The sequence below is a fragment of the Crocuta crocuta genome, unplaced genomic scaffold (genome assembly GCF_008692635.1).
Source record: "Crocuta crocuta isolate KB4526 unplaced genomic scaffold, BGI_CrCroc_1.0 scaffold31, whole genome shotgun sequence".
NCBI classification, from domain to species: Eukaryota; Metazoa; Chordata; class Mammalia; order Carnivora; family Hyaenidae; genus Crocuta; species Crocuta crocuta.
The window spans coordinates 14,554,236-14,580,572 of NW_027528362.1; the positions used below are offsets into that span (position 1 = coordinate 14,554,236).

Consider the following 26,337-nt stretch of genomic DNA (forward strand, 5'->3'; position numbering starts at 1 on the left):
GGGGGGGGCACCTGCCCGGGAAGGGGGTGGGGGACGAGAGTGTCCATGACCTCCACGTGGGTCTGGGTCGACAGGGGCATGGCTTGTCCAATAGTCAGGATCCGCGGAGTCGCTGTCAGCAAATTTTACCTCAAAGCACAAGAGAAACCGTGGTATTCAGACAAGTCACGAAGGACAGGCCGCCTTTGGAATGCACCAGAAAGAAAGTAAAGCCCAGTGCTAGATGCACAGAATGAAGACACCCATCTGCGGCACCAAGGTCGTCAACGCTGCCACACGCCCCACGATTTTCATGTACGGGGTAGGAACGCAATCCAGGGTCCGTCTCCTGCGCCCCGCGGCCACGGTGCCCAGGCCGGCTGCCCGCACACCAGGACAGAGCCCGGCAGACCGCTCGCGAGCCAGGGAAATGGAAAGCACTCCCGAAGGCCATCGCGTGCGGTCAGTGCTTAAGTACCAAAGTCCTGTTTTGTGACAACAGCCAGCTCCTTCACGACCACCACTGGCCAGGGGCAGGACGTCCACGAAGACCTCTCTCCGTGGGCTTCTCGTTCTGGTCTGGAAAGGGACCGACGCAGCCCGGCCCACCTGGGAGCGCAGGGTGACTGTCACACGGAACGAGCAAGGGGAGCAGGGGCAGACATCACGGCCAAGCACTCTGTGCAGCGCCGCGCCCCTGCCCGTCTGGACAAGGGGTGAGGAGCTCTTCCGGGGACACGCGGAGAGCAGCCCGGGGGGAAGGGGGAGTCACCGGGTCTCTCTCAAGCAGCGGCACCCATCCCCTGCCCCCCATCGTGCGGGCGGGCGCTGCGGGTGTGAGGTGGCCGCCCGCGGTGGGTCTTCCACCACATCTCCTTGGTGGCCGAGGCTGCTGAGCATCTCTGCAAGGGTTTCCGGTCACGTGTCTCCCTCCTCTGCAGAACGTCTGTTCGGATCCTTTGCTCACGTAAGTCAGTTACTTACCTTCTCCTGTCACTCGTGTGCAGTCTTCACACATTCTGGACGCAGGCTGTCAGTCACATCATTTGCAAACATGTTTTTCACCTTTTTGATGGCGTCCTCTGAAGCACAGGTTCTAACTCCGATGAAGCCGTTTCTGTGTTTCTCCTCAGGTTACCGTGTTCCGGGTGACACACCAGAAAAGCCACTTATCCCACAATGAACCCGGACTGAATGTTCTGTGGGTGCGGGGGCCACAGCGTGACACCAGCGCAGCGCACTCCCTCAGCCTCGGCCACGAGCGTCCCCGTCCACGGAAGTACCGCTGGGGAGCGCGAGGACAAGAGCACCGTCTGCCACGGAAGCAGAGCCTCCTGTCCAAGGCCACGTCAGAGCCCAGCACTCACAGAGGAGCAGAGCAGGGGACAGGTGGACGCACAGGCTGTGGGGAGGACCCCGGCCCACGGAGCGGCCGCTGACACCCAGCTCTGGCTGGAACACTGTCGGGTGGGCTGGAGGGGACACAGGGGTGAGAGAAGCTGGGACACTTTCTGTGAATAATAGTTTTGTTTGTTTACGTAAGTAGGGAAACTTTTTTCTTCGTGTTACAATTTCCCAAAACTTCCAATCAAGTGTTTTTTAATAAAATCAAGTGATTTTATAATGGCTGAGAAAACGGGGTTTCAGGAGAAAAACATAAATTCTAAAGTGGACTCGGAAGGAAAGCCCAGGATTAAAAACTAAGTGACGGTCGACAAGATCGGTCAACCTGAAGAGGCCGATACAAACCACTCAAGCCGAAGAGGACAAAGAAAACCAAGGGCAGGGCCGCCGCAGAGCGCGCCGGCGACGGGTGGAAGGAGGCACCGGAAGGGAGCGGCGCTCCCAGCTCTACGGAGCCAATAAGACACATCCGTTTGCAGACCTGAGCAGCTCAACGAACCCCGAATAAGAGAAATACAGCGACACGCAGGGGCGGCAGAGCGGAGCGGCCGAGAGACACGGCGGAGACGACGCTGCCGGGGCCGGACCGCACTCCCAACCCAGGACGCAGGAAACCGAAGGACAGACGTGCTAAGGCGCCAGCAGAAAACAAGGCCCATCTAGAACTCTCCCCCCAGCACAAGGGACGATGAAGACGGTGCAGAAAAACGAGAGTTTAGGGAGTTCAGCGGCAGCAGACCTGCCCTCAGAGCAAAGCGCTGGCGCGGGTCCCCCCACAGGAAAGGGGCGGCTGCAGCTGGACCCCAGGAGGGGGATGGGGCTCTGGGGACGCCGCAGGTGGCCGACGTCAGAGCCTTTTCTTCTCCTCCCTCGCTCCCTTCACACAACAGTGACTACTGGAAGCAAAAGGCGATAATGATGCGGGGTGACCGCACACACAGAGAAGACAAGTGTCAACCGCTGACAGAGGACAGGAAGGGGTGTGGCGTGGGGCCGACGAGGGGCGGGTGGAGGGGGAGATGCATGCACTCACGTGTCGCTGGCGCAGACGCGGAAGCAGCTCATCAGGAGCTCGGCCGCCTTCTCCAGCATGTCCCCCACCTTGCTCCTCCCCTTCTTCACCAGCTGCTGGTCCGCCTGATAGAGGCAAACAAGTCACCGCGTGCACTTCCTCCAGCACCTCCAGTAATGCTTGGAGCAAAATGGCCACAACTGAGGGTCAAAGCCCCAGAAGGTTCTGGGGAAAGCTCTGAGTTAATATTATTTTTTAAAAATGAGGAAGTTCCACAGTGTGTTCCAACCATCCCACAAACCAAATCTCTCTTCAAGCCTTCGTCGCAGGCGGCCCCGCTCTGCTACGTGCTCACTGACCGCTCCATCCCCCTTGTACAGCAGGTCAAGACCCCTGAAACGCACCCTCTGACAGATGCCAAAGTCATTCCCAGGTTTACTCTCCCCCGGTTTTCCGGACGGTCTTGGTGAGAGGACCCGGTTCCTCCCACTCACACCCCCTCGCGTAGGCTCTCGCTCTCCACAGGGTCTACGGAGCCCCGGGCACTTTCGAGCACTTGCAGGCCATGCAGTGGTCAAAACGACTGTCAGGACAACACCAACAGCCATCACTTGTCTCTCTATTGCACGAATGTCCACACCGATGTTCACACTGATGGTGCAAAAGCGGGCGGCAGAAACTGCTGGAGCCTTTCCAGCGACACCACACTAAAGCAGCACTCGGCAACCCATCAACCAGCCACTAACACTGATGTCCCTTCAAAATGTCCTTGATGGGACACCTTGTGGCCCAGTCAGTTAAGCATCCAACTCTTGGTTTCGGCCCAGGACACAAACTCGTTTCGGGAGTCCGAGCCCCGCACTGGGCACTGTGCGGACAGCTCAGACCCTGCTGGGATTCTCTCTCTCCCTCCTCCTGCCCCTTCCTCTCTTGCTCTCTCTCAAAATAAGTAAGTAAACTTAAAAAAAGTTCTAATATGTTTTTGATAACACAGTAAACATTAATCTTAAAGTCCTGATCCTTGAATACGGTATTAACATTCTTTGTGACGAAATGGAAAGTATCATGTCTGTTGCACACTGACGTAGGACAGTTTTTTTCCAAGGAAAAACACCCGGGCGCTGTTGGGAGTGGCCAGCTACCTCACGGCACCGACAGCTGACCAAGGAGCACGGCGGGCCAGGCAGCAGGATCCAAAGACCATTTGCTCCCAGATGAATGAAACACACTTGTCAATTCCAGGCAAAAGCCTGACAGTATTTGTTGCCAATGACATCTGTACTTTCAAAAAAAAAAAAAAAATCAGAATTTAAGAAAAGTTGTATCAACCACGATGAACTTGGCAGCATTTAATGACTTCAAAGCTTTTCTGATAAGGTCACTGGAGACATTAACAAATGTAGTTTTTCTGGTTTGGGATTTTTTCACATAATGAAATGTGTCAACATTGGAACATCTCAACTCAGTGAACCAAAATTTTCCAAATGATCATTTGATGCTACAAAATCATACAAGAACAAATGATCCATCCAGAGTCCAGGACAGCCCGTGGGTTCTGAAGTAACAGCAGAAGAGCTCACGGCCAAGCTTCAGAAGCCACGCAGTAACTCACTGCCAGAAACACCTCCTGGGGCTCTGGTTCGGCCCAGAGAGTAGCTATAATCACCTGAAAGGCTATTAAAATACCCCTCTCCTGTCCGTCTACATCTGTGTGAGTCCAGATTGGCTTCCTACACCCACCAAGGCAACACAGCGCAGCACCACACGTGCAGATCTCTGTCTGGTCACTTCCGTCAACATTAAGAGGTCAAAGAATGTGAATCTTCTGGGTACATTTGGATAATATAGTTATTTTTTACTTAAAACATCAATTATGGGGCGCCTGTGTGGCTCAATTAAACGTCTGACTTCAGCTCAGGTCATGATCTCATGGTCTATGAGTTCAAGCCCCACATCGGGCTCTGTGCTGACAGCTCAGAGCCTGGAGCTGCTTCCGATTCTGGTCTCCCTCTCTCTGTCCCTTCCCTGCTTGCTTTCTGTCTCTCTCTCAAACAAAAAGAAAATTTTTTTTAATTTAAAAATTAAAAAACAAAATAGCAATTATGTTACCACATAAAATACTTATTTCTTTAGATAAATGTTTGCTTAAATTCCAGTTAAAATTTTTTGTACGATAAATATAAATAGATAGAACACATATAAACGAAAGCTCTTTGGAGCCCCAGAGAAGTCACATTTAAGTTCCATTTTTCGGTTCTAAAATTTTCCACGTAGCTCTCCGTTACATCTTCTATCTCTCTGCCGAGGCCGTCTACGTTTGCATCTGCTCCAGCGTGTTCACGACTGCGCCCCGAGGCTTCTTGATGCCACCGGGCTGCCATCTGGTCAGGGACTCCAGCCCCTGGCGTTTGCGGGCGGTCTGTCCTCACCAAGATCCTCCTGAGACTCCCCGAGACGGGATATCCGGGGAGCGAGGTCAAAGGACCATGGACCCCGTGGACCCCGTTCCAGCAGCCGACGGCACACTGGCGGGGAACTGCCCCGCTGCAGGGCTGGGGACCCGCACAGGCGGGCGGGCGCGGCAGGGACCCCTGAACAGCTCCGTGCTTCGGGGCTGCCTCCCCCCCGCTCTCCTCGATGCCTCTTCGTCGCTGCCTGTGGGTATTTCTGGGTTTCCTGCTCCTCTGGGCCCCCGGCTAGGCCTGGAGGCAAGAAGGGAACGCAGGAAACCCACCGCCCGCTGCTCTGCGAGTCCCAAGCCTGATCTGTCCGCTCGGGAGCCGTGCCGGCCTCGGCATTCCCGGCAGAATGGAGAGGAAAGCTGCACCTGCTCCACCTTGTTCGGAATCAGAATGTATCAGTAATTTTCAAACCTGGAAAGGCGTGTAGGAACCAAGTTCAGAACCTCTGCTCCCGTCCCAAGCTGCCCCGTGCTGCCCCCAAGGGCAAACCGGTCTGTAACACTCAAAGCTTCACCTCCTCGCACCGGGGAGCCCCGCCGGCTGCTTCCCAGGCCGACACGAAGGTGGAATTCTTCAAGACTGGACACAGCCACGTCGTAACACAAGAGGGTGCGGAACCGATCTTCCGGCCCGGCTCTGCCCCCTGAAAACCCGCCGCATGCCACGCCCGATCAGCCGCACTCAGGAACAACTCCGTCCACGTCCATCGTGTTTCAATCTTTTCACATCAACCCAGTGACAAGAGTTTAGTCCAGCCACCTCCTGCCCTTTTGCTCTGCACCAGGCACCTCCTAACCCACTCACCCATCCCTCAAAAGTCCGGGCAGAATCACATGAAATTAAGCAACAGGTAGAAATAGAGTTTGAGTTTTAAAACAATAGAGATAGAAACTGAACTTACATTATTGGCAAATATTCGAAGGTCAAGGGCCACAGCATACATGACAGGCAGAGCCCTACGGAGCAAAAACGCAAGAATGTCTGAAGAGGCCACTAGGTCAGGGACTCCATGGCCATCGCTGGGAATAACAGAGACGCCCAGGGCCAGCACCCTCCAGGGCGGCCAGCACCCTCCAGGGATCTGAGGACCCGCTGCCTCCCTCTCCTTCTGTCAGGGCAGCTGCAGCCCCGAGCTCTCCGATCCACACAAACGCTGGAGACTCAAGCCTCCAGCCCACCCACCGCCCGAGCCTCCTCTGAGGCCTGGGCCCCAGTGCGCCCAGGGTCCTCAGCCCGAGGCGGCACCTCCTCACGCTGTTCTAGGACCTCCTCCTTCCCTTCAACCACCATCTGAACAGCTCACTAGAGACTGATGTGGTTTCGGAAGACCTAACCCAACCCTGGAGACATACAAATTGTCATCAAACGGTTTCTTTTTTTAATTTAACTGGCAGTAATGGTTTTATGTGTAAGACAAGTCTCCAGTTAAAAAAAGCTTTTTGTCTTTTCAGTAAAAGATATTTGCAAGCCTTCAGTTAGTGTAGTATAAACAAAATTTCCGTGTTTACCTACAGTTAATAAATCAAAACACATAAAATTAAGAATCAGTTTGTCAAGGAACTTGACTTGCCTTTTTATCCAAGTTAAAGCCCAAAGTTCAAAATTGACAACTGAAGGGAAAATTAGTATTTAATATACGTTTTGGGGTCTGGAAGGGCTGAAATAAAAACAAGGCTTCGTATTTATGTGAACACACAGTGAGCTGGCCAGTCTACCACGTAATGTTTACACTATGAAAACGCCAGTATCAGGGCTGCTCTTACCCTGCGTCGACACAGGATATTAAATTTCCACACAAAAAACACGTTTATTTGGAACAAAGTTTAAAAAGCTTCTGCTAAAAAATTTAAAACGTAAAAAGCTGCCACCTGCCAGGCCCAGCTGCCTCTGCTCACACTCACCAGTTCTCCTCCTTGTGCGCCTGAAACGCCCGCAGGAAGGACGTGCCACGTCAAGGAAGGAACCGCGTTCGGAGCCCCAGGAAGGCCACAGGTGAGGACACCCGGGGGACTCTACATTTTAACTTTAGATCACATACCAGAGAGAGAACTTCTTGAGGGAAAAGTGTACAAATCACAAACATCTGAATGTCATTAGACATTAGCATAGTAAGTATATTTATTTCATACACACATTCTCCAAGGTAAGAGGCTAAGATTTTTTAATGGGCAACTTCAAACATTTGGTTTCTCTGAACCCAGATGATGAGTTACGCATAATATGTTTTAGAGCCTGTAGTATAAAGTTTATTTCCTTGATTACAGAATTCCTAAATTAGTAACCTAGTTAGTAACCTACTCTCCTTTATATCTTTAAACAAGATTAAAAAAGAAGCAAACTAAAAACCTAGAGATACATATAAACCCTAAGACATTCGTTGATTGAGGCCTTAGCTAGGAAATATCACTTAAATGGCTTAAGTCAGAAACTGGCTCGGTCAAGGTCATTAGAGACCACAATCAAAGGATGATGCATGTCTTCTTGTCCCTATGCCTGGATTTCAGAGTTCTTGTGTGTCACCAAAGGGACTACGCAGTGCCTGTAACGAGACTTAATGCTTTAAAGGAAATACTATCCTCACAACAGAATTAAGGAAAAGCCTGAGTCGTAACCCATGTTCTTCCTGACCCCCGTCACCGCCCAGGTAGCTGGAGGGCAGCCTTCAGGCCTGTGCTAAATGTAAGCACCTGAATGAAAAGGCTAAACCATTTTCTCTTCCAAAAGGTTTTCATTTCTTTCTAATTAAAGGTATGAATAAAACAGGCCCCAAGTTTCAAGATCTTAAACCCCAGATTAACTGAACAGTAACACCGATGAAAAAGATATTGGACGATGACAGTCTGGCATTTGTAGGCCTCTACGAAGTCGTGGTTCCCCACAGCGTAAGTGCACCTGCAGAGGAAACGTCGCGGACTTAGGACTGAGGGGCAGAAGCCGCAGGCGAGCCTCACGCGCCCCACCCCTCACTCCAGTCACAGACGCCTGGTCCTCCGCTGACCCTACAGTCGGGGCTGCAGGAACTGGGAGGGACATACACGGATGGCATCTGAGCTAAAATGGGCCAGTGTGAGCTGAAACCCACGCTAAGTCCCAGGACGACTCTCTCGGGTCCTGGGAGGAGACCGAGCTCCAGCAGGTGACAGTGACAGGTGCCGGTAAAACCAGAGCACGACACCTCCACTGCATGAGTGGGGGGGGAGGGCTGGGGGTGCTCTCACTGAGTCGGCGTCAGTGAGTTCACCCCCAAATCTGGAACCCCAACGCACTGCGCAGAACCAGGAAACAGCGGGGTGCCTCACACTGCCAGGAACCCAGCGCACCCCCAACCTTTCCAAAGACCCCCCCCCCGGGGCCCCTCCACCTTGCCTCCCGCACCCCAGCCTGCTCAACACCGGAGGCACGCAGGCAGGAGGGCGGCCAAAGGCCACACACGTCCTTTAGCACATCAAGCTTTGCCCGCTAAACACGTGAATGATGAAAACCACAGACAGGAGACTTAACTAAAAAGCAGTCTTTGGGGCGCCCGGGGGGCTCAGTCGGTTAAGTGTCTGACTCTTGGTTTCAGCTCAGGTCATGATCTCAGTTTGTGAGTTCGAGCCCCAAGTTGGGCTCCGTGTTCACAGTGTGGAGCCTGCTTGGGATTCTGTCTCTGCCTCTCCCCTGCTCGCTCGCTCTCTCTGCCCCTCCCCTGCTCACAGTCTTTTCATTTGCTTTGCTCAGCATTAGCTCTCCACACCCGGCAGCACAAGTCAGCGGTGAGCTGAACGCCCCCCGGGACTACAGACCATGTGCAGCCGATACACCAGTCAATGGTCCCAGCACCACTGTGAGCACGTGAATGTGCGGGGCGCCCGGGGGCTCAGGTCATGATTTCACGGTTCCCGAGTTCGAGCCCCCACTTCAGGTGAGCCCTGCTTCTCTCTCTCTGCCCCTCACGGGACTCTCTCTCTCCGTCTCTCTCTGCATCTCACTCACTTGTGCCCTCTCTCTCTCAATAAATGAACAAACGAATGAATGAATGAATGTGCAGGACTACAATTTAGCTTCAACTTTTAAAAGCATCCATGATCCTTCAAATGAGAAAAAGCTTATTAAAATTTTAAAGTAGTTTAAATTTCAGAAAGTTCTCGTAGGCTTTACCAAAGTAAAATTACAAATGTACTTTTCATTTCAAAGTAAATTATTCTTTGTTTCAAACCTCAGATGACGTTAAATAAAATCCCTAGCTGCTTCAGCAATTCCAAGATTTGCTTTACTTTTCTTCCTCACCAACGGGTTACCTTAAATGAGCAGCAAACATTTCATCATAAGGAGGTTCCAAAACTTGTTGACATTTCTCCTCTGGTGAGGCCAGCTGAATGATAAAAAAAAAACAAATGACAAAAATAAAATTAAAATTAAAAGGCATTAAAAGAACGCAACATGTAGAAAGAGATTCAGACAAACTTGTTTCAACGGAATTTACAGTTTACAGTTCACATAACACCTGCCACTCCAGCATTCCTGAATTTACGAGTCATTACTAAGGGCCTGTGACAAAGACCGCATGAACACAGCGTGTTTTGTCTACCACGGTCCAACACACCCTCGATGCTTCTGTGCATAACGTAATATAACAGTGAGTCAAGAAATACTTACTGAGCAACTACTATGTGCTTAACAAGGAAGGCAAAATAAATAAGGCAGCATGAGCCAGAGATGATGCCCCGTTAAGAATCAACCTTCTCCCCTCTTGACAGAGCCACCCTCTCGATGTCCTAGGCTAGCTGACATTTATTTCTAACGTTTTCTTCGCTCTCCCTCTCAATGGCCAGATTTTACATGATGTGAGTGCCACGACAGGTCACACAACACACAGGATGAAAGGAGCCCGCGGGTGTGGACAGGCACGGGAGGTCCATGTGCACACGCATGTGTGAGAGCACAGGAGGAAGGGCACCATCTGAGAAACCCCCGTTCTACTCAACCATGGCCACCAGTGAGTGGAACCAGCAGATAAGGTTACCGGGGCGCCTGGGGGGCTCAGTCAGTTAAGCGTCTGACTTTGGCTCCGGTCACGATCTCACGGTTCGTGAGTTCGAGCCCCGCGTCATGCTTGCTGCTGTCAGCACAAGCCTGCTTCGGATCCTGTCTCCCTCTCTCTGCCCCTCACCCATTTGCACTCTCCCAAAAAGAAATAAATACAAAACAAACAAACAAACAAAAGCAGGTTACCAAGGAGTTTCATGACGCAGGGATCAGCCTCGGATCACAGAGAGATGACAGATACACACGCGGTGATGCAACGGGGCGCGTGGCACCCGAGCGGCACATCTGGCCAGCAAGCCTCTGGCACTAACTTCCATTTAGAGCGACGGTTTTCAGCTCCGTCACCCAGGAGAACCAGCTGGGGAACTTACGAACAGCCTCCGCTGCTGGTTCACTTGGGCTGAGGTACGGCCTGTACGCTGCCAAATACAATCTCCGACACACACGGCTCCTTTCTTTCAGAACAAAACCTGTGCTCCCAACAGGAACTTGTCAGAATGACCTAACGGGAACCATAGGAAAGGGGACCTCACAAACTAACAAGAATACTCCCTACAGAAAATAATGCTTGGGCATCACTTACCTGCCAGGTCAAGGGTACTTGTAGCTTAGTGTAGGATTTGGCAAACGCTTTCCGTCAAACGCCAGATGCTAAATACTGTTAGCTCTGCAGGCGGCAGGTCTCCATCACCTGCCCGGGGTGCTCTGTGGCAGGAGAGCAGCCACGGGCAGGACACGGACAGGCAGATGGGGGCCCTGCTCCGGGGCGCTTTCCTTACAGCAGGACGCACCTGTGGGCTTTGGGGACAGACAGGCCGGGCCACAGCCTGAGCCACACCATCCGCCTGCTGGATGACCCTGGACGACCTTGCCACACAGTGCATGTCTCTGAGCCAAGAGGGTCGTGTGCGGTAACTACAGGGACCTGAGACGCAAACCGCAGGACGGTATCTGACACAGAGCGTAGGTAAATACCTGGGACTCTATACGCCGTAAACGCAGGCTCTAACATGTTCAAGAGAATGACCCAAACTGCACACTTCCCCGAGGAGGCCGGTCACCCCGGGGCCTCTCAGACACCGGCGTGCATGGCCCTCACGCCCACCTGGAGCCGCGGGTTGGCAACATGAGGGTGCTTGAAGGACACGAGCTCCGCACAGGACGCCCCGTCTCTGGTGTCGATCGCTTCGTAGACCTGCAACATTTGAAAGGAGAGAAGCTAAGTAGAAAACAGAACACTCTATCCTCACAGAACCTAAACCACAGGCTGTGTGCCGCTGAACTCCATTTTCCCTACTCGGAAGGGAGTCCAAATAAAGGAAATGCAGTGAGTCAGTACTCTCTTCAGCCAGCAAACAGCAACTACATTTCAGAATGAGATCTTCTGGATGCAAATAAACAGGTGACTGTTAAAAACAATGAGCAAGCAAGGTAAGCCCGGTTATCAACGAAGGTGGGTTATTTTACTTTTGCTCAGTCATACTGACACTCAGAAATTCACTTACAAAGCTTATGTGAGAAAAAAAAATGCTTAAAAGCCCCATATATCCAAAAAAAAAAAACCAACCAAACAAACAAACCTCTTCTAGTCAACCTCTGTATAAAATACAAAAGGGAATGGCAACAGCTAAAAAAATGTCACAGCCAAACCATGGGGGCCTGAGAGCTGTGAGGAAGAAGTAAATAGATCCAGGGGCGCCTGGGTGGCTCAGCCGGTTGAGCATCCAACTTCACCTCCTGTCATGATCTTGCAGTTTATGAGTTCGAGTCCCATATCGGGCTCTGTGCTGACAGCTCAGAGCATGGAGTCTCCCTCCCTCTCTGTCCCTCCCCTGCTCGTGCTCTGTCCCTCTGTTTCTCAAAAATAAATAAACATTAAAAAAAAAAAAAGCAAATGATATCTTAAAACCATACTTCCCAAAGATAACAAAAATCCCAACCGTGTTGAGGAGAGAAAGCTGCACACGCGGTACGATGTATCTAGAGCGGAGTCAGGCAGGACACGGAGCCGACTGCGCGGAACACCCGCGAGAAGGCGCTGGTGTCCCTGCCCGGCAGCGAGAGCAACAAGACCCCTCCGCGCACCCAGCACAGGAGGAAAGGCGAGCAGGGCGGCCAGACCTGNNGCTGGCCTGCCCGCTGCGGGGGGGCCGCACCTGCCCCACCCCCGCCCCGCCCAGGAACCCTACACCCGGCATCGCAGCCGGAAGAAATGGATCCGGCTCCTGGTCGGCTATACCACTCAGGGAGGCCATCACCGAAGACAACGCACGTACTGAAGACTGCCAGCGGCTCTCCAACGGAGGCTCACGTGCGCTTAGGTGTGGAGTACAATCCGCTTCCCGGGACGTACAAGAAACGAGAGATTTGTGCGGGGTTATGTCAAGTATTATTACGAGCAATCACAAAATACTGGTCCTCGAGGAAGCTGATAAAGGCTGCCAAAGTTCCTGGCACGGGAGGGGTGGAGGTGACAAGGGACTGCAACAGACCACGGACAAATCCTGAAAGAACCGACACGCTCCTCAGGGGCCACGAGGACCACCACTGGCCAGTCACCCGTGTCAGCCACTGTCGCTATGCCACGTCTCAGAACCGTTGGCTTCATTCAGTCAGCCCCCAGTGGACCCCGCAGCTGGACCCCAGGTGCGCCCGCCCGGCAGCAGCCCTGGGGTGATCCTGGGTGCCCGGTCCCGTCACTGCACAGCCCACCAGGTGGTGCACTGGCTCCGGGCACCCCCAGGAAAAAGCTCTTTCCTGGCTACTGCTGCTCACCTGGCGACCTCCAGGCTCCAAGCTGGGAAGAGTCATCTACTCTCAGAACTCGTAATTTTTTAAGTAATCTCTACACCCAATGTGGGGCTTGAGCTCATGACCCCAAGATCAAGGGCGAACCAGGTGCCCCTGGAACTTGCCATTTCTTAAGAACACATTTACTAGCTCCGTCTGCTAACAAGGCCTAGAGGTAATGATACGCCCCACCCCCAGAGGCAATGAGCACAGCCAGCCCTCAGGCTTTCTAAACTCCAGTCCCCGCCGAGCTCCGGTCCCCAGCGAGGTCTCCGCTGAGGTCCCTGCTGAGCTCCGGTCCCCACTGACCCCCGCTGAGGTCTGGTCCCCGCTGAGCTCCGGTCCCCACTGAGCTCTGGTCCCCACTGAAAGGAGCTAGAGCTGCTGGAAAAAGACCGATCCAGTGCTGGGACTTGGTGTGGGTATTACTATATCAGAAAGCAAAGCAGAGCTCAAGGAAGGATGGACACAGGTCAGAAAGCCCCAGAAACCAGCGTGAAAGAGCTCTTAGCGGCCAAACCTGGGACAGGCTAAGCTTCAAAAATAATTAAAAGTATTATTTATAATTTTTTAATGTTTACTTATTTTTTGAGAGAGAGAGAGTGTGTGCACGTGAGCAGGGGACGGGGACAGAGAGAATCCCAAGAAGGCTCTGTGCTATCAACACAGAGCCTGGCACGGGGCTCAATGTCACAACCATGAGATTATAACCTGAGCTAAGATCGCGAGTCAGATACGAGTCAGATACTTAACTGACTGAGCCGCCCAGGCAAATAAGAATATTCCTATTATTGGCTCTGGATTATTACTTGGCATCAAAAGTAATCTATAATAATACATCCTTAAAAAAGAGCACAGGGAAAAGCATTTTTAACAGATGGAACAGTACCTAACAGATGTAGAAAGAGTGAGCGAATCACCACTTGGCAAACACTACAGTAGCCGCTCACTTGAAACAAGACCTGCAAGGAGAGCGGAGACCATTCTGTGAAAGGGTGGAGGGCAGGTGCTCCCAGGTCCCCGCGGTCCTCCCTACAGATTATAACCCAATAACAATGGGAAAAGGTACCTCGACCCTGGAGCAACCTGATGGCGTCTCCTTCAGCAGGTGATCAGGGAGGACCCCCCCAAGCAGGCCTCCTGGGGTGAGGCCACAGGACACCTACACCAGCCATATTAGCCCACAGCTAATCGTTAAAAGTCAAATTAAGGCTGATAGTGAGAAATCTAGCATCCCACTGCCCTGAACATGTTTTAAAAAGTTAATTGTCATAAAACAAATCCCCTCTCAGAAAATGGCATGAGTTCTCTTCTAGATTAAAGTCCGAAATAATCAAATGCAGAGTGACCTGACTGGATCCTGGAGTTAAAGAAGAGGTTCCAAAGAACACTCTGGGTGAATCTTGAATTCTGCATTAGGAAACACTGACATAAAATGTCTTGGCTGCTCTACAGGTTGTGCGGCTGGACAGCAGAGTGGCCTCGGTCCTCAGCGAAGGGCCACGCTCAGCGACTTCCTTCACGTGGTTCAGGAGAGAGAAGTGCAGGCGCCCAGAGGGAAGGACGAGGCCCACAGGGTGGCCGGGTGAGGAGCGTACCCATCTTCATTGCACTTCCTTCACCTTGTCTGCAGCTTTGAAAATTTGCAGAATAAAAAGTTGGGAAAATAAAAACAGTAAATGTAGACAGTTTTTAAACAGTAAGCTGCTGGGGCGCCTGGGAGGCCTAGTCAGTAAAGCACCTGACTCTTGATTTCGGCTCTGGTCACGATTGCACGGTTTGTGAGTTCAAGCCCCGCTTTGGACTCTGTGCTGACGGCACTGAGCCTGCTTGGGATTCTCTTTCTGCCCCTCCCCCCAAGTAAATAAATAAACATTAAAGAAAAAGTAACTTGCTGTTTGAAACAAGAGTTTGTAGAATGGACAAAAGAATGAAGTAAAGAACACCAATAAAATAACACCAGCCCTCAAAGAGATGCTAGAAATAACGAAGCGGTCCACCTTCGGGGAGAAGTACAGCTGAGCCTTGAAAACACCAGGTTTGAGCTGAGGGTCGACTCAGATGTGGATTTTTACAGTCTAATGTTATAACCGTCTTTTCTCCTCCTTGGAACTTCTTAACGTCTTCTTCCCTCCAGCTCACTTTGTTGTAAGAATACAACATGTAACACCACACACTAAGCAGCCTTATCAACCAACCGTTTATGGGATTGGTAAGGCTTCTGGCCAACAGTGGGCTATCAGTACCGAAGTTATTGGTGGGTCAAAAGTTATGTATGGATTTTCAAATGCATGGGGGTCAGCACCCCTAACTCCCACATTGTTCAAGAGTCAACTGTATGTGCAAACTGATCTTTTTCTAAGTACGACAACAATTTTTAGAAGTAGCAAATGTGGGGAAATGTAAGGTAAATTAATCCAACTCGTCCTCTACAAACAGCAATGAAACTATCTGCCTGCTGAAACGCAGAGCACTAAATAAGAAGTGCCTCAACAGACAAGGGGACATCTTAGCTACGGCCAACTGTTGGGAAAGACAGCCCTTCGTGGGCTCTCGAGCTGGGCGTGCTGGCCCCACGTGGCCTTGACCTCTAGCCCTTTCACTTGCACCACTGTTCAGGGCTGTGTATGTGGCTGGTCACCTTGAGAAATGAAGCAATGTCTCCCCCATCCCTAACCCTGAACAAAACGCAGGCTTACTCACCGCCTGCTACAAAATGGGTGGATTCCCCAAATTCAGTGTTTCCCTCTTGCACGCATGTGCAGGCACCCTTCTGAGCCCACGCATCCCCCAGCGGGATCTGGGCCCAAGCGGACCAACAGGCTGGCCCCACGCCGCCCACCGCACGGAGTTTCAGGCCCTTGGTCTCTGGCCAGGAATGCATGTGTTCTGTGAGCATCCAAGAAACTAATGAGGGAACTCACAAACTTAGAGGAGAGTAAAACCAAACCCCAGACCCAAGAGCTCTTAGCAAGTTATCACAGAGAAGGTACACAACAAAAAAGATTCAGAAAAACATAAAATTCTAGAAAGAATCTCTATTCAAACTGGTTCTCAAATATCTTTCCTTCCAGCTTTAAATAAGCAGGTACTGGAAAATGTTAACTCTGCAAAGATGGCCACAATAACTCTATCCTTAAAAGAAAGGTCTTAGATCTCAATCAACAGACTGGCAAATGAATTGCATAGCTGCACGTTTTAAATTTTTTAAAAACCATTTATCTGTTTTTCACGGTTCCCGTTTTAACCAACTTACCAAATATCTAAGCAACGAACGGTCCTAATCGTGTCAGACTATATTCAGTTCCCACCTAGATATCTTTACCTGGTTGCCAACAGACAACCCGAACTCAACATGTCCAACACCGAGTTTTCTTCTCCCTCCAACTCTGTTCCGCTCATGCGCTGCCCACGCTGGAAACCTGGACTCATTCTCCCCGTCCCTCCAACACAGAATGTTGATGGAACGTTTCCTTCAGACATGTTTAAGATCCGCTCTCTCTTTTCCTTATCATCACAGTTCCAGTTCTAAGAATGAGCAGTTTAGGGGACTTGATGCAAAGCTTTGAATCCATACACACTTATGCTTTCAGTATGCTCCGCCGTTAAGAGGCTATGCGGACAAAACTCCCGGGAGATCATTTCCCAAGGGATATGGAGTCCGCAGGTGCTAACCGTGTCCTCGATGGTCGCTCCACTAGCGTTCCCGGCCGGACCACCTGCTTGCTCCGTCCCACCATCGTCTGTCTGGGGCCTTGTCCCTGGGTCAGGCCCTTCACGGCTGAAGCCCCGCTGCTCAGGTGGCTAACAGGCCCCCGGGTCCGCTTGGACCACTTGGCACTTCCCTAAGCCGAGGTCAGCGCCCAGCGGCGCGCCCCTAGGTCCCCGGGAAACACCGTCAGTGAGCCTGCTCGGTCGCCCTCGCTTTCCCTCTGGCGACTAAGGGTTCCGGCAGAGTGACCCAGCCGACTGGCCCCGGCCCCCGCGTTCTCGCCAGGCCGCCGGGCTCCCGCGGCAGACCCCTAAGACGGCGCGCGTTACCTGCTGCAGATACTGGTTGATGGTGATGTGCGCCATGGCGCCTTGCCTCCACCCTGTGTAAAAATTATTTAAAAAGCCACTGTATTCTTTGTTGCAAGTGAGGACAGTATTGATAATTACAGTTAGTGATAANTCGGGCTCTCCGGACCCGCAGACAGACCCAGGCTGCCGGACAACTACACACAGGACACCTGGCAGAAGCTCCGCGGGGCGGTGAGGGCCGTGCAGAGCAGCACCTCCATCAGGTACAACCTGGAAGAGCTGTACCAGGTGAGGCCCCCCGGGGGCGGGCGGGGCGCGCCGTGTGACCGCACTTCTCTGCCGAGAGCCCCGGACCCGGCGGGGCTGCCGTCCCGCCTCCCTCCCTCGGGTGCTGTCGCGGTTGTGTAGGTAACACACTGATCCGGGGCCAGGAAGTGTGGTGCAGACGCGGATCGTGTGGTCCTCGGTGTTGTTTCAGATCGGAAATGAGGGAAGTCCCGGGAGCGCGAGCATCCGCCTTCGTCCAGAACAGTAAGAGCCCTGCGACGGCCTGCCCCCGAGGTGCTGCGGGATTTTGGTTCTTGGTGGTTGCGGGATTTTTGTTTTCAGGCTGTCCGGCAAGATATAGTTAGGCCATTTCGGGAGAAAGATGTGTTTCTAAGAGCCACGCGACTGTCCTGACTTTCCAGAGACTCAACGATTTATTATTATAACTTCGTTGTTGCATAGAACACTTTTACTGCTTCTTGTTCATACAGATTGTTTTCTCGTTGTTTTTTGATTGTTGCATTTAAGATATGCAGACAGATTTAGTTACATTTAGTCTAAAGATGTTCCATTTTTAGCAAAAAATGGTCAAAAGCACACATACTATTGGCATATTCCGTTTATAAGCACACTGGTTTTTCTGATCTTCCATTTGTAGAGAATGGCACTTGTTAACTAGTCTGTTGTCTACATTTTAGGTAACAATAAGATACCACAATTCCTATTAAGGGACTTCAATTAAAATTTTTTTTGTTTGTATAAGTGATTACATCATAAAACTAACGGAGATTACAGAAAAGTACAAACAGGAGAATTAAAACCACCTATGCTTCTGCCATCCAAGGAAGACTACTTTTGACAGGTTGATGGACATACGTTCCTCTTTGTCTTAAATTGTAACAAGTTTATTATACTTTTGGATCAACTTTATTAAGACATAATTTGCATATAATGTGTACTTCAGTAAATTTTATACTGAGGTATAAATAACTGCCCCCACAATCGAGATGTGGACTGTTTCTGCATGAAAAAGGTCACGCCTCTCCCCTGCCCTACTCCTTGCACACCACTGATCTGATGGTGTATTCCACCAATCTAACATCTCATTTAAGTGGAACCATGCATCTCCCGCTCAGGACAGTTCTTGGAGTGTCATGCCCATCACGTGACAGTAATTTGTTACTTGGTTGCTGAGTAGTATGAGTACCGCCATTTCACCAGCTAACAGACATTTGGGTTTCCAGTTTGGGGTTATCATGCATAAAGCTGCTATGAACATTAGAACTCTTGAGTAAATATTGAGAAGTAGGGTCTCAGAGTCCTAACTTTTTAAGGCATTTCATGTTTTCAGAGTGGCTATACTATTTTTTTTTTAAGTTTGAGAGAGAGAGCTCATGCACGCATGCATGCTTCACTTGCAGGGGAGGGGCAGAGAGAGGGAGAGAGAATCCCAAGCAGGCTCTGCACTCAGTGTGGAGCCGGATGCGGGGCTCGATCTCAGGAACCGTGAGATTGTGACCTGAACCGAAATCAAAAGTGGGCCACTTAACCAACTGAGCCCCCAAGCGCCTGAGTCCCATCCTGTATATGTACCAGCAGGTGTAGGGAAGCTCCAGGAGCTCTGCGGCCTTGTGGTATTATCAGTCTTTTATTTTAGCCACTTGAGTGCGTACGTAGTGGTCTGTTATAAATTTCTGTATGAGTTTTAGAGTATTTGCCAATTACTACCAAAAAAGCCTACTAGGATTTGGATTAGTATCATGTCGGATTCCAGATTGGTGTCCTGACAGCACCACGTCTACCAGTTGATCACAAGGGACAGCTCTCTGCTTTGTCTTCCTTCACTTCTCTCAACAGCGCCTTCTAGTTCCAGTGTATAGGTCCAGGAGCGCTTTTGTACATTTAGCCCTAAGCATTTTCCTTCCTTCCTTCCTTCCTTTTTTTTCAATGTTTATTTTTGAGAGGGAGACAGAGTGAGAGCAGGGGAGGAGCACAGAGAGGGAGACACAGAATCCAAAGCAGACTTTAGGCTCTGAGCTGTCAGCACAGAGCCCGACGCGGGGCTCGAACCCACGAACCATGAGATGGTGACCTAAGCCCAAGTTGGACCCTTAACCAACTGAGCCACCCAGGCGCCCTAAGCATTTCATATTTTTAGTGGTATTATAAATAGTAGTTTTAATTCTTGGTTCTTGCTAGCATATAGAAGTAGAACTTAAGTTTATACATTGATCTAGTGTACTGCTCTCTTACCTCGCTTCCAGTGGCTTGTGCATTCCATCAGATTTTCTACATAGACAATCATGTCGCCTATGAATAGAGATAAGAGATAGTTTTACTTCTTTCTAATCTGCATGCCTTTTAATTCCTTTTCTTACCTCGGTGCACTGTTCAGAACCACCAGAATGATGATGAGTAGAAGATGTGAAAGCACACACTCCTGTTTGGTGCTTATGGAGTGTGATGTTGGCTGTGGGCTTTTCAGAAATACCCATCATGAGGTTGAGGCAGCGCCTTTCCATTCCTGGTTTGCTGAAAGATTACCAGAAAAGTACATGCAGCTATTGGGGTGATATACGACGTTTGTTTTTTTAGTTTATTGCGTTGTTGACTTTTCAGATGGGAAGCCCAGTTTGCAGTCTTAGGATAACTCTGACTGGGTAGTGGTGTGTTGCTTTTTTTTTTTTTTTGATACCGTTGGATTCAGTTTGGCATCATTTCATTAGTTTTTGCATCTATGATCATGGAGGAAATTGGTGTGTTGTTTCCCTGAACCGTATTTGTCTGAGTTTGTCTCAGAGACACGCAGGCCTCATAAAATGAGTTGCAAATGTTCCCTCCTTTTCATTTTCTAGAAGAGTTTGAATAGAATTGGTGTTACTTTTCCCTAAATGTTTGAGAGCGTTCCCGGTGAAGCCACCTTGGCGCTCTCTGCAGAGTTTGTGAACTACAGAACTCTTTGGTGGGTGTAGAACTATTTAGGTCGTTCATGTCTTCAAGTTCACTAAGCTTCTGCAGCGTCTGTTCTGCCAGTAGTGCCATCTGGTGACGTTTTCATCCTGTGCATTGTTTTTTCTCTCCAGGGGCTCAATTTGAATCTTTCCGGTATCTTTCCTGTCACTTCGTAACTTCTGGACGGAGGGACTGCAGTGACAACAGCTGTTTCTGTGTGTCTGTCTTCCAGTTCTTTTCTGTCAGCTCCAGGCCGCTGTTGACTGCTGTTTCTCCCCATCAGGGGTTGTGTTTTTCTACTTCTTTGCACATCTGATTACCTTTGATTGACTGTCAGACGTTGTGAATCTTGATTTGTGTGGTAGATATTTTTGTATTTCTACAAATATTTTTGAGTTTCATTCTGGACATGTTAAATTATTTGGGAACCGTTGACCTTTTAGAGTCCTGCTTTTAAGATCTGTTAGGCGGGACTGGAGCAGTATTTTTTCCAGGGCTCATCGCCCCCCGACTGAGTATTCGGGGCCCACTGTCTTAATGGCTTTCCAGTCTGGCTCATAGGAAGGTGCTCTTCCAGGCCCCGTGTGGGCACCAGACGCTGTTGTCCCTTTCCCCGCCCCCAGCAGTTTGCCCGCACAGGGGTGCCAAGTCCTCGAGGGGGACCCTTGACCTGTCCGGGCCCCTCTGCTGCATGTCTTCCCTGTAGGCTTTCGTCGCGGAGACTCGAGCCTCCACTCCCAGCACTTGCTCTGTGGCCTGGAAACAGGGACGTGGGGCGTCGGGGCGTCCGAGCTCGTTTCCCCCCCAGAGACCGCTCTCGTTCACGGCCCAGTGTGTGGTGCCTCGCAGACTGTTTCACACACTTTGTGTGGTGTTTGGTTGATTCAGACAGAAGGGCTTATCCACTCTTCTTATTTCATCTTTTTTTTTTTTTTAATGTTTCTTATTTATTTCTAAGAGAGAGAGAGACAGCATGAGCAGGGGAGGGTCAGAGAGAGAGGGAGTCACAGAATGAAACAGGCTCCAGGCTCTGAGCTGGCAGTCAGCACAGAGCCCGACGCGGGGCTCGAACCCACGAACCGCGAGATCATGACCCAAGCAAAAGTCGGATGCCTAACCGACTAAGCCACCCAGGCGCCCCTCCTCTTATTTCATCTTGACCAGAAGCAGGAGTCCCATCAAGTATCTAAACTCTCGTAGGTTTATTAGTTTAATAGACTGTTACATCTTGCAGCCAGGTTTCATTATTCTTCTCGTCCTGGAGGTTTGTCTATCTGGGATCGATTGCCTTTCAGTTTTCGTAGAATGACTTTGCCATACCTTTTACCCAGCAGTGCATTTCATTATAGCCACCGTACATGTTACCATAAAGTATTTCCAGATGCCCTGGGTGTCCGAGTGCATCTTGACACCCTGCGGGCTAGGGGTGCTTGCCCCCAGAATGGAATCTCATGTTCCATGGGACATCCCAGGGGGCGGGGCCGGTGGGGATCAGTTGACTGACTTATGGCGGGACAGGGGCACAGGCTGGCTCCTGGCCACTCACAGAGAGGTGCCCAGACTTCAGGTACCTCTCTGGGAAGTGAGCTGCTCAGATCTTTTGGAAGCAAACAGGATGGAAATAGTAAGTGACATCATCGTGGAGTCATTGAACGCTTGCTGTATCCTGATCTTAGGCTATAGCAGTCTGTGCGTTTACCTGCTGTTCCAAAACACAGCTGAAGTTTTTACTCAGGTGGTGTAGTCTATGCTTTGCGACGAATTTTATGTGCAAGTGACAGTTCTCACCGAAGTACGAAAGTTTGGGGGTAGGTGTGTGTGTGTGTGTGTGTGTGTGTGTGTGTGTGTGTGTGTGTGTAGGAAGTTTTCAGGATGATTTGAGGGAAAAGCTCTTATGTTTTGATGTTCGTTAGTCTTCCCAAAGTGGGGTCTCTTCTCTCCCCATCAAGGCATCTGTCACCACGTGGACACTTCAGGAGGTCTGCCTGGAGGAGAAGTTCACTCCTGTGTGTCTGGTATAGTTTACCTGTTGTTTCTGTGTAAGAAGGAGGTGCAAAGTGTGGTGAGCGGAAAGTTTGCACAAACGTTCCCCGTCCACACTTTCCTCTGACAGAGCGTGGGGGAGGAGACTTGGAATGTGAAGATTTTTTTGTCTGTTTTTAAAGACCTGAGTTTAAATCTGGAATTAGCGCCTGCAGAAGAATGTTTATCTTGTGTGTCTCCTGCCTGTGTATTTGAGTCCTGTCCGCCAGCATAATGGACGACGGATCACTGAAGTCTACATTTTCAGGAAGGGTTTCAGAGAAGGGCCAAGGTTGATTTCAAGCACTTTTGATGGGCGACTGGCTGTCCTGAGGAGAGCCGTGCTGTCCTGAGTCACGGACCAAGGCCTCTGAAGCCCTCCTGCTTGGTGATGATTTAGTGAAGGAGAATGTGGGGTTAGGTGTTGAGCATATTAATAGGTTAGCTCAAACTGGTTAGACAGATTGCAAAGGGAAAATGAGAGCCACAAAGAGAAAACAAGTAGCAGACACTTGTAAACACGTTATTTGATGGACCCATTTCAGAAAGTGACAAATTAATCAACACAATACAGAGCTCAATACAGAAGTTACTCAAAAACAGGAGAATATCCAAACTCAAATCTCTTCAGCTTAGTAAAAAGGATTCCATAAATCAGCAGTTCTGAGTGCTCTGTGGGATTAGTCCTCTGTATTCAGGAGTTCACTGCGACGTCTGGGAGCCGGAGTCTCCTGCGCGGTCAGGGTCAGCCCTGCAGCCCACGCTGCCCGCTGTCGGGCGTAGAGCCCCCCCGGCCAGGGCACTTACAACCCCTCTCGAACATATCCTCTCACTCAGATCTGAGCTCTGATCTGACTTATACATTGCTCTCTACTCATTTCTTACAGGCAGGAACCCGGGGCATAGAGCCCCATTAGTGCCTTCTTGCGGGTGGTGAGCTCATCACCATTCAGCGGGCCCGCCATTGAGTAGGGTGTCTGCCTTCAAGACCAAGTACTGCTTGGTGCGCCTTGGTGGCTCAGTCAGTTAAGCGTCTGACTTCGGCTCAGGTCATGACCTCACGGTTCGTGGGTTTGAGCCCCGCGTCGGGCTCTGTGCTGACCGCCAGCTCAGAGCCTGGAGTCTGCTTCAGATTCTGTATGTCCCTCTCTCTCTGACCCTACCCTGCTCACGCTGTCTCTCTCTCTCTCTCTCAGAAATAAATAAAACGTTAAAAAAAAAAAGTTAAAAAAAAAAGACCAAGTACTGCTTAACTGGGGCCATCGCTGCCCCCACCCCCACCCGGAAGTGTGCCAGGAGAATGCTGTGCTGGCCTCCACTGAAGTGTGAAGTGTGGGCTCCGCGGTGGCCCTGGCGTGCCTTGCCCTGTACGGCTGGCCCGGGTGTGATTTACCCCGGGGCCGGGGGCTGCCTCTCGTTTCCCTTCGTCTACGTAAACACGTGCTCCTAGTATCTGCCTGCCTTTCTCCTTTACCATCTCTCACACTGTTTTCACTCCATTTTCTCTCTACTCTCAGCTTTGGCCTTCAAGGCCTTTAGATGAGGCAGATCATCTTCCAGAACTGTGTGCTCTCATTTCAGTGATGCTGTGCGTTCTTCCCACCCCGAGACTCGCTCTAACGCCCCGTTGGCCCTTCCTGCCGGTTGCTCTGGGGGCTGCGGCTCCGCCCTGCAGAGGGACTGGGCTTTGATCTGTCAGCCCCTCCGGCTTCCGTGCCTTTGTCTGTCCCCACACGGGCAGCAGCCTGGAGAGGGCTTGGGTGTGGAGGCCTGGCCGACCGAGATTAGAGAGCTGCGCTTGGGCGGTTCGTTCAGGCGGCTTCCCCTGGCTCGGTGGCAGTGTGAAGGACCCTCTGCCTAACACAGCACTCCCCCCCCACCCCCGTGTCCTTCTCTCCAGTTGAATTCCTTCTATCTGCTGCGCCTCTTACACACGCGAGGGGGTAACGTGAAACACACCCTACCCATATGGTTCCTGCCTCACACCCCACAGGAGGCACCGCTGCATCAGGGCGGGGCTCCGGCTCCAGCGCTTGTCCTGGGGAGGGGGGCTTGTGTGTTGTGGGGCTCCTGTAAGTGACAGAAAAGTCTGCCAGGGGCCCTGCCACGGCCACACTCTCTTCCGAATGAGGGTGCCTGTAACATGAAGACACCTGCGGTGACTCAGCAAAAGACACGGAGGGACAGCGCCCACAACAAACCTGTCTGCGCAGGGTTCAGCTGGTGCTTTTAAGAGGCCCCCAGGTTCTCCGTTTTAAAAACAGATCTTCAGTGCGCTTCATGTAAATAGTAACCGTGTGCCAAGTAGGACACAGATGAGAAAAGGCGCTATAAAGTCAGCAGTGACAGCGTGTCACAACTGGGGAAGATATTTCGAGGACACTGACTCCTCGTTCAGGAATGAGAGCGTTCAGGGTGGTTTCGTCAGTGGTAGGCTCTGTGAAGGACGTGTACCACCAAGCTTGGCTTGATTTTTACCAAAGAAAATACGTTTTCTTCATGTATCACACCAAAGCATTTCATAATAATGTGTCTGTGGAATCGCCTAACGATGAACTCGCTGGAGCAAAAAGCATTTGTCATCAGGTTACCTTGGAATTTTTAAGAAAGACACGGATAGATCGTTGACTGAATTATAAAGACAGAAGTACAGAGTCTGAGAAAGAAATTGGGGGATTTAAACAGCCCTCCCTTGTATAGCCAGGCAGCACGTAGGGGAAGACCATGTTGTGCTGTTATGCTGGTAATAAACTTGCTAAAAAACATGTTGTCATTTTTAACATCCTCATTCCTGTTCCCTTTTGAGCTGTGTGGATGTGCATGTATTTTATTTTATATGGTACTGGTTACTATATTTATTTAATTTAGATTAATAGGTAGCAATCTTGTAATACTAAGCATGGGGACCATTAATAGTTACAAGTCTTGCTATAACAAATAGCTTTATAAAAATTTAACTTTTATTTCATCAGGAATATAGTATTTGAGTTAAATTCAGATTCTAAAGTGTTTCCCCCATATTTTTTTAGATGGTTCAAAACTAGTCAGTAGAAAAAACTACATTTCTGTTTTTAGTATCTCATTTGGATTGAATGAGATCCTGGTTTTGTACATGAACTTTGAAACGAAATTTTATTAGAACCGGTGAGAATATACATAATTTTTGATGAGGATAGAAATATTTTATGAAAAGTGTTTCTGCTTAAAATACTTGCTTCTTCGTTAATTTAAGACAAGCCTAGGTAAATTACACATGCAGCCTGCAGAAAAATATGTAGGCGATAGTATAACGTAGCCAGTGTGGCCTGGGCACTCAGGAGTTTCCTGCCCTGGTCGCACCTTATAATCATCAAGGTAAACTCATCCATGTTGCCTGCGTCTTCCACCTCAGACAAATGAATGGAAACATTCCAGGTTTGTTTTCAAGTCCACGGTGAGAGTGGTGAGTGGCCAGGTTTAGAGACTGCTGCAGCAGAAGAAAGTAGGGCGCTGTAGGTGCTCAGACATGCGCAGGGACCCCAAGCGGGTCCCAGGAGTCATGGGCTGACATAGGTGTGCTGTCCAACCTGTGTTCAGTATTAGCTGTTGTTACATTTTTACCAAACCCTTCCTGGATTTCAGTGTTCCAACAAATCACCTCGAACTTAAACATAACAGTTTATTTATAGTTCATGTAAGTATGAAGGGGGTGCCTGTCTGTTTTGATTGTGATTTTATATACACAGGTCTTTTCAGAGAAATAATTTGTTATTCATGGTGAATAATTCACTTGTTCCTTTTGTTTTTAGGCTGTTGAAAATCTCTGTTCTCACAAAGTTTCCCCAACACTCTACAAACAGCTGCGCCAGGTCTGTGAAGATCATGTCCAAGCACAGATCCTTCAGTTTAGAGAATATCCTTTTTTTGGCTCATGAGTTTCTATTCATTACCTAAATCTTTTGAGGCTGAACGTTAATAGGATAAAGAAGTAATGAGTGTTGTTAATGTTAAAACAACAGCTTTCAAAATTCTCTTTTATTTATAGAACAAAAGCTAACATTTTTTTCATGTGACCTAACAGATTTTTTTAAGTGGAGTTTTTTATTGTATATTTATATATAACGTATAAATAGTGTCCATTTATTGGGTCTGGTTGAAGTGTTTAGGAAGATTTCTGGTAAGTGTCTTAATTCTATCTCGCTATCCTTTATTCTTGTACAAAACCGTCTATATTAGTCCGACGCATAGCAAATGCCCGCAGACTTGGTGACATAACCCAGCACCGTTTGTAGGCTCACGGTCGTGTGGGTGGGGAGTCCCAGCTCCGTTCATTGGGTCTCTGCTCAGAGTGTCACTGACTGAAACTGCAGGGCCAGCGGTCAGAGACTTCCCACAGGCCGCCTTCCAGGCAGAACTCCT

At 50.0% G+C, this 26,337-nt stretch overlaps 2 protein-coding genes across 8 annotated transcripts in view; one reads left to right on the top strand and one right to left on the bottom strand.

Annotated features, from left to right (window-relative positions):
* The window catches only part of PCID2 (PCI domain containing 2), a 22,053-nt gene extending 5,290 nt beyond the window's left edge, over nucleotides 1-16,763 (bottom strand). The window contains exons 1-7 of one of the 6 annotated variants that reach the window (XM_077753926.1): nucleotides 16,717-16,763; nucleotides 10,991-11,080; nucleotides 9,138-9,211; nucleotides 7,684-7,749; nucleotides 6,759-6,800; nucleotides 5,759-5,813; nucleotides 2,417-2,520 (exon numbers count right to left, since the gene is read on the bottom strand). In XM_077753926.1, the coding sequence (XP_077610052.1) occupies nucleotides 2,417-2,520; nucleotides 5,759-5,813; nucleotides 6,759-6,800; nucleotides 7,684-7,749; nucleotides 9,138-9,211; nucleotides 10,991-11,080; nucleotides 16,717-16,752 (467 nt within the window). In that variant the 5' untranslated portion in view covers nucleotides 16,753-16,763. The other 5 variants (XM_077753931.1, XM_077753929.1, XM_077753930.1 and 2 more) reach the window with 5 other exon arrangements.
* A 109-nt stretch (nucleotides 16,764-16,872) lies between these two features.
* Nucleotides 16,873-26,337, top strand: part of CUL4A (cullin 4A) — a 45,731-nt gene continuing 36,266 nt past the window's right edge. Inside the window, exons 1-2 of one of the 2 annotated variants that reach the window (XM_077753934.1) lie at nucleotides 16,873-16,986; nucleotides 25,728-25,831. The gene's annotated coding sequence lies outside the window, so the exon portion shown is untranslated. Of the gene's footprint in view, nucleotides 16,987-17,210; nucleotides 17,230-25,727; nucleotides 25,832-26,337 lie in introns of those variants that run through there. The other variant, XM_077753935.1, reaches the window with a different exon arrangement.